The sequence below is a fragment of the Piliocolobus tephrosceles genome, chromosome 2, assembly GCF_002776525.5.
Source record: "Piliocolobus tephrosceles isolate RC106 chromosome 2, ASM277652v3, whole genome shotgun sequence".
In the NCBI taxonomy this organism is placed as follows: Eukaryota; Metazoa; Chordata; class Mammalia; order Primates; family Cercopithecidae; genus Piliocolobus; species Piliocolobus tephrosceles.
The window spans coordinates 164,001,837-164,010,245 of record NC_045435.1 but is presented as its reverse complement, the minus strand read 5'-3'; the positions used below and the strand labels follow the sequence as shown (position 1 = coordinate 164,010,245).

The window sequence follows — 8,409 nt, the reverse complement described above, 5'->3', positions numbered from 1 at the left end:
TGGGAAGGGTCCTAGGGGTTGTCTGGGCATTGAACTTATGAAAAATCCTCAGGTCCCTCTGGTCCAGTCCCTAGCTTGACCCTGAGCAGCTTGAGGGCAGCATCTTAGGGCCCGTGGGTTAGCAGGGTGTGTAGTGGGTAGCAGGGGCCCGATACTTTTTCTTGACAATACAATCTTTAAAATCTTACACGTGTAAAGACACACAAACCCAAAAAGGTTATTTAACCAAGATCATAAATGCAGTTTCTAGTTGAGTCATCACTGTCAGCCAAGCCCTTGCTGTTCCACCATTAGCCACAGTAAGATATTCCTTCATGGAATGTTTATTGAGCCTTTTCGCAACTAAGAGCAAGGGTTGTAGGAGTCATTTACAATCTGGTGAGGAAGTTATGATACATGTTTAAAACTGGATAAAATATGTGCTGCTACTAAGTGATTTGAGTGGACCTGGTTTCCGGGAATCATTAACGTGGACATAGATAAAACACATAAAATCCTGCTCCTCCTGTAGTCTTTCCCAGCTCAGTGAATGACCCCTTTTCTTCCAGTTGCTTAGGCTACTGGATCTTCCCGGACTCCGTTCTCCCACATTCTGCCTGTTAATAAATCCTGTTGGCTCTACCATCAAACATAACCAGAACCTGACCACTCCAATCGCCCATGGCACTATCACCACCACCCCTCACCTGATGAGTGTACTGGTCTACCCTGTCCCCTCTTCCTCCTATGACCTCCTTGAGATGTTTCTCAACACAGCAGTCAGAGCAATCCAGAAAAGGTAAGTGAATCACATCATTGAGCCACTTGACCCTCCATCGCCCAGGTCTCCTGTCTCCCATTCCCTCTCACTCATCCTGCTTCAGCCACACCAATCCCCTTGCTGTTCTTGAGCATACTGTTGTTATTTTATTTCTTCTTCCTACGAGGATCTTCCCCTACATATCCACATCACTTCCTTCCTCACCTTCTTCAGGTCTTTGTTGAACAGTAGCTCCTTCCTTGACCCCTCATCCCATTGAGCACTCCCCGTCTCTTTCCTGCACATTACTTTGCTCCACACCACCATCTGACATATTTTACTTTTCTTCAATTTCCCGGAATATAAGCTCTAAGGGACCAGTGATATTTGCTGTATTCTTACTCCTGACACATAATTTTGATGGCAGTTTAGTACTAAGACTTTATGTCAAGATTTGGAATTTAATTTAGCCTACATTCCTGTTTTCCAAGCTTTAAAAAGCAAATGTCCCACATTAACACCAAAACCTCAAGCCCCAAAGGTCTCCAGGTGAGAATTATGGCCTCATCTATGACTCTCTCTCAGTGATGATTTTGTTGACCTTTGTTTTTGGTAGTTTGTATTATACAAATAGGTGATATTTTGCATTTCCCAACGTAAAGTAATATTGACAGTGTCTTTCAAACTACATTCTGGCTAGGCATAGTGGCTCACACCTATAATCCCAGCACTTTGGGAGGCCGAAGCGGGCAGATCACCTGAGGTCAGGAGTTTCAGACGAGCTGGCCAACATGGTGAAACCCCGTCTCTACTAAAAATACAAAAATTAGCCAGGCATGGTGGTGGGTACCCTGTAATCTCAGCTACTCAGAAGGCTGAGGCAGGAGAATTGCTTGAATCCGGGAGGTGGAGGTTGCAGTGAGCCGAGATCCCACTACTGCACTCCAGCCTGGGCAACAGGGCGAGACTCCACCTCAAAAAACAAAAACAAACAAAAAATACATTCTGATGCAGATTCTGAGGTGTCTCTTTAGGGATCATTTACCTCATTGTGCATTGGGAACCATTAAAATAATGGTTGCTCCTCTAACTCTGCAGGCAGTGTGGTCTTCTTGGTTCTGGATGGAGTTGAGAAAAGTGTTAAGTTTGGAAAACAATCTTATCTGCTCTAGATAACAGAATTCTTTCTTGATGTGTAAAATTTATGTATCTAAGACTGAACTCCATCTCAAAAAGCAAATCAATAAAAAGCACAAAGGCTTTGCCTGATAGTACGAAACAAAAAGGGTTTGAAATATAAGGCAGAAAAGTGATGAAATCTTAATAGTACATTAATTAAACAAGTCACACCTCTGCTGTCAATATAAAAAATAGATATAAGCTCAAAATATGATGGCAAATGGTGTCCCCGAACTATGACGTCAAATGGCAAAATGGTAAGCCAAAGAATGACCTTTTGGCCGCAAAAGAGCAAACCTCAGGTGAAGATATGTATGAAGAATTAAGACCGAAGATCTCTGCATATGGTCAGTACCCAAGACAGGTTATTCTCTGAAACGTTTCTAGAGTAGTTCAGTACCTGCCAGTAGAGTAGAAAAACGTATACCAGGAGTGCCAAAGTATGTCTTGTTTCTTATTCTTGTGTAATAAAGGGACACTGTTTGGCCCTGGGTGTCTCTCATTTTGGAATCAAACAATTTGAAATAGGAGTATGGCCTCTCCCTTCAATGCCTAGTTTACTTCTATCATAGACTAGAACCCTAAATCTGATGCTTTTCACAAGTTCTATTCTATACATGGGCTAGTATGAGAGGAATTCTAATGTTTCGATAAATATAGAGATTCAGAACCCTATCCTTTCCACTTTGTTAACCTTAAATTCCTCTGGAGCCCAGGGGCTTTGTTTTACAGAAGGTTTTTTAGGGATGCTATTATAAAAGGGTTCAGGCACAAACCAGGGAGAGCAAAAGTTACACCCACTAACCTGGTCTCTGGAGCTGTCACTTTATATTCTCCAGGTATCTCACCAACATGGCACAACACGGGTAAATTCTAACATCCTGAAGGATGATGCACTGAAGGTCAAGCTATGGGGTAGGTTAATCTGCAGGGGTCAGTGCACGGCCTGAGTAACCAGAGGTTCTGAAATAATAATTCTTTCCACTCTTCTTTAAAAAGTCAAATATAGTCTGGAAAACTCAGCTTTAAACTTTATCTAGACACAAGTGAATTATATTCCTCCATGACAGATGTACATGGCTCTAGGGAATGACAGGAGCCTGCAAGGTGTTTTGAAAACCATGGGTCCTCAAAACAAGTCTGTTGAATGAATGAACAAATAAGAACACAGCCCATTAGAGGCCAGGCGCGGTGGCTCACGCCTGTAATCCCAGCACTTTGGGAGGCTGAAGCGGGCAGATCACAAGGTCAAGAGAGAGAGACCATCCTGATCAATATGGTGAAATGCCATCTCTACTAAAAATACAAAAATTAGCTGGGCATGGTGGTGCACGCCTGAAGTCCCAGCTATTCGGGAGGCTGAGGCAGGAGAATCGCTTGAACCCCGGGAGGCAGAGGTCACAGTGAGCCGAGATAGCACCACTGCACTCCAGCCTGGGGACAGAGCGAGACTTCGTCTCAAAAAAAAAAACAAAACAAACAAACAAAAAAAAACCCAAAACCCACCCATCAAAAATCAGCCTAGTTAAGTTTAAGAAAACTGAACACTTTTCAGATTGCACTGTTCTTACTGGAGACTTCTCACTTCCACAGTTCCCTTACTAATAGGAAAGGTGTAATAATTTTAAAGGAGAGGAAATTACTAAATCAGTAAGAAAATAATGCAGTCTCACAAAGAACAGACAGGCTTCTTGTAATTTATTTGAGTTATTTCCAAGCGACAGTTACAAAAGTTAATTTTTATAATACTCTTGATAAGAAAATAAAATTTAAATAAAAATACATTCTCAACAATACAACATGGTTAAACAAATTCACTACATTAAGTTTTGATAACTTACATTTTCAAACTGGGTACTGTAAAAACCAATATTTACTAGCAACATATTAATTTCCAAATTAATAAAAATGGAAGCAGATAGTATCAACCAAGATTGGTAATTTAACTCTAGAATGAGTCTTGTATTTTTCACATACTGTAAAAACACCTAAAACGCTATGCAGAACTCTGTCTTTACAGGATGTACCGTTAGAGCAAATTAAAGGTGCTTTCACTTAATAAAAAGATCCGGTTTTCAAAACCTGGCATAAATGATATCAGGCTTCAGAAACAGAAACAAAAGCCATATCATTCGTCACCTTCTTTTGTTTAATTAAAAAAGCCTAGTTTTGACACTTACCCATTACCCGTGATATTAAAAACAAGTTTCTTTGGCAAATAAAATAGTTCAATTTGATAAATTATATTCCTGGGAGTAAAAATCTTTGCTATTGCCCATCATCTTATTAAATGAATATTAAAAAACAAAGCTAAACAAAAACAAAACAACAAAACAAGCACAGATCACACCACAATTTCAACTGATGGAAATGACCAAACTAAGAACCAGAACCGGCATCTATGGCAAGTTTCCCCATATCATCTTTTCTTTCCTTCCTGGAGTTTTTAGGTTTCTGGATGAAGTGAGCTGCCTTGTATGTTTTCAAATGTGGAAAAGGTAGAGAAAGAGTATCAGGTAGTAAAAATTAAAAAATCTGTAAGTAATGGCAGAGGAATGAGGGCCCTGGAAGCAAATTCCTTGGTTATCTTAGGGTCCTACTTACAAGGTCTCTTATTTCAAAAGACTTTCAAAGAAAAATAATTTAATTTCACATTACTTCTTTTTAGGCTGTGCCAAGTTGGTTAATTTCAGTCAAACTGGCTGTTTAAAAGTGTCATGTGAAGAAAAGAACTAGATGGCTGAACTCCCCTCATTTCAAATCCAGAGTTATGTATGCACACAGCCTTGGTCCCTGTGACCATGCCATGATCTTTAAAAACAATCACAATTGGGGATTTGATATTAGAAATGTTAGATGAATATTTCTTTTGCCTTAAAAAGCCACTAAAGAATAATGACTGGTACCTGGCAATGTTTACATGTTCTTCGCAGGTAGACATTTCAGAGACTCTTAAAAAGAATTTTAATCTAAATGCAAGTTGAGAATGAGAAATTTATTAAATGGCTAAATTCTTTCAAATGTATAAATCAGTGTAGTTTATGGAATCTACAAGCTTACAAAATTTAAGGACTCTTTCAAACTTGTCTTTAAAATGAGCCGGGAGTAATAATCTACCATAATGCAGACTTAAATGTAACTCATTGATTTTTACAAGTCATTTAGAGAAATACATTGCTCAGTTATATTCTTTTATGGAACAACTTTGATGGTATGCCAGTAGTCTTTAAGAATAATTACCTAATAACAACATAATTTAAAAACAATTACCCACCAATAACAAAATTGGCAAAGTATATCTTGAAATATAGCTTATGCTCAGGGACACAAAAAAAGTACTACTAGCAGACTTACATTAATAAGTCACAGTTTTGAACAGAAACATGTAAATACTCCAAGGTTCAAAGTACCACATTTAGAAAATGTTTTGAATTAAAAAAGACACAATTAAAGTACCATGGTTTTTAATACTGATGAAGCAAAGTGTATCCCTCAACTTCAAGGTGGCAACTTGCTTCGACTGCTTATTTACAGTTAGGGTTTTTAGGACAAAAGTAAATTTCTAGGGTTAAAAAAAGTCTTCAAAGAGTTGCTTGCCCAAATTCCATTTGGCTAGCAGGCAATAAGGAAACAGTAATGAAATATAAACATTTTCAGGAAAGCATTATTTTTAGACTTAAACACTGATCATTCAACTGATCATAAAGATTAGACACCATGAAGTATCTAAAGTATAATCTGGAGCAGTCCAGATTATTAAAGTGCGCCGAGTGACCGTTCTCGAGTAAGAGCAGAACCGAACACTATGAGGAGGGCATCCTTATGGTGGCCCTTATTACCACATGAAATAGCAGGTAAAGTCAAGTGACTTTCCCACCACCTTCATTCCCTGTTTACTTTCTTTTTCAGAAGAGATGTCCTTAGAAGTCATGTTAAACTTTCAAATCAAGAAAATGAGTACCTGGTATTTAAAACAATGAAAACAATTTCAGAGGTCTCATTACTTCTTTTGCCATCACTGATTCCAAATGTAAACAAGATGCACACAATAGCACGTATTCCCTGATTCCTCCTGTCTTGAGTTTTGTTTACATCTTTAGGCAAAAGGATCTAGCAACTTTCAAGGATGCTCTGGCAGTTTTCTAAAATTTCTATCACTGTCTTGAATGGAACGTGTAATGACTGATGGACCAAAGGAAAATAATTTCTTATTTTTTTTCTTTTTTAAAGCGGGAGGGTCTACATGAACTAAATGAAAAGCTCCGAACTGTCATGAATTGGAATTTTCTAGTAAAACACAATGTTGGCAGTATAGAGCAGGCACTGATGGTAGTGAAAACAAGTCCACAGAACAGAGTGTTATAAGAAGAGATGGTTTCTTGCTACGGAGAAATTCTCCCTTTGTTACAAAGCTTTTCTAGAAGATTCTTTCGATTAAAAAGAAGTTGCAGAAATATAGATTTGGTCACACAGGTATGAAGGGAATCTTGGGCTTTAAATTCTCTAGTAATACATCAATACCAGGATTCCCAAACAATTAATTTCAATTATTAAATATTAAATACAATGTGGAGGCAGATGACATTGAAGCGAACGTTCATTCTTAAATACTATGAACAAAATATATGATGAATTGAAAAGCTCCAAGAAAAATAATATTTTCCAGTTCTTCTGAACCAATCTGTTAAACTCTAAGATGCTTTCCCAACAATTGGATTTTCCCTAGAAAAGAAAAAAAGTCATTTTTCAAAATTTAAGAAATATAAAAATTTAAAGGGTGACAAATATATAATCCATTTCCCTGGATAATCTCTCATGCCAAATCTTGTTTCATTAATTCAACGAGTACTTACTGACCAACTATTAAATCTTAGACCCTAGTGTAGAACTTAAAGTAGTAAACAAAACAGACCAAGAAAACCCTTGCCATCATGGAACTTACACTCTAGTATAGGGTAAATACAATTAATAAGATATTTAGTACAGTAGAGGATGATATTTTTTAATAGAGAAAAATAAAACTGGGAAGTGGTATGGTGTGTATGGGTATGAGTGGAGAGGTACTATTTAAGAAAGAATGTCCGGGATCTCATATGGAAACTTCCCAGGGCTCCAAGGAAATTGGATTACTACTGTTGGAAGAGAACCAATTACATTAGTACAGAAAAGACAGGATTAGGATGCTTATAATAACTGAATTGAGACATCTATCTAGGAAGAATATAAATATTTATACCTGTCAAATTGATTTTTATTGTACATCAATAAAAAATATAATTATTAACACACATACTTTTCAAAGAACATTTAAAGTGGTGGGGCCAGGATTCAGAGCCCTAGTCAGCTGTGTGACCTTGGGCAAGGCATTTAGCTTCCCCAAGCCTCCATTTCACTAGCTGTAAAATGAGGATAAAACCAAGTTGGGCTGATTTGAAGATCAATGAGTGTTCACTGTGGCAAACACTGTTACTTGGCGGCCCAAGAACCATCCCCTCCCTATCCACTTCTTTGTAAACAGACCCTGATTCTGCTCTAACACTGGGCAGCCATGTGTTTCAGGGAAGGCCGGGGGTAACTCTAGAGAAGGTTCCTTTCTCCTAGTAAGGAAAAAACAGCCTTTTCTGCCTCTGGATGCTATCACACAAAAATGTGGGGCTCTGAATTATTGCAGCTCATGAGGGAATAAGCCTGAGGAATCACCTTGTTGAGGTTGGCTGAGTGGCAGGTGTTCCTTGATGACAGTGCTGAGCTGCTGAATTAACCAACTGTAGAAGTTAACTACTTAATTTGCAAGAGTAAATAGTTTTATTGTTTAAGCCACCTCAATTGGGACTTCATAACTTGCTTCTAAAAGCAATCTAAATAAGCTGTAAAGTACTAAGCACAGTGCCCCTTGGTAGAGTAAGCTTCCAATAAATGCGAGTTGTTGCTGTTGTTATCCATTGTAGTATCCATCTACACCTGAAGTGGTCCAAAAAATCAACTATAAAGTACTTGTAGCACTTTTACAGCTTATGTTTTTTTGGGGGTGAGTTTTGTGAATTCTTATTATGTACTGTAGAAGGAGGATCAGTAAAAACAAAAACAAAACAAAGACCTACTGAGTATTCAATAAATGAATTACAATTGAACATAACATTAAAACTGGTGACAGGCTGGTAGTGTTGGCTCATGTCTGTAACCCCAGCACTTTGAGAGGCCAAGGCAGGAGGATCGCTGGAGGTCAGGAATTCAAAACCAGCCTCGGCAACATAGCAAGACCCTGTCTCCACAAAAAATATAACAAATAGCTGGGCATGGTGGTGAACACTTGTAGTCCTACCTATTCAAGATGCTGAGATGGATTGCCTGAACCCAGGAGTTGGAGGTTACAGTGAGTTATGATCATACCACTGCACTCCAGCCTGTGTGACAGGGCGAGAACCTGTCCTTTACAAAACTAAATATATATAAATATATTTTTCTTTTCTTTTTTTTTTTTTTTGAGACGG

At 38.2% G+C, this 8,409-nt stretch overlaps 1 protein-coding gene across 3 annotated transcripts in view; it reads right to left on the bottom strand.

The window, feature by feature from the left end:
• Window positions 1–3,599: 3,599 nt before the first annotated feature.
• Window positions 3,600–8,409, bottom strand: part of RASA2 (RAS p21 protein activator 2) — a 123,553-nt gene continuing 118,743 nt past the window's right edge. For 2 of the 3 annotated variants that reach the window (XM_023192128.2, XM_023192130.1), the window contains exon 24: window positions 3,600–6,640. In XM_023192128.2, the coding sequence (XP_023047896.1) occupies window positions 6,610–6,640 (31 nt within the window). In that variant the 3' untranslated portion in view covers window positions 3,600–6,609. The remainder of the gene's footprint in view (window positions 6,641–8,409) is intronic. The other variant, XM_023192129.2, reaches the window with a different exon arrangement.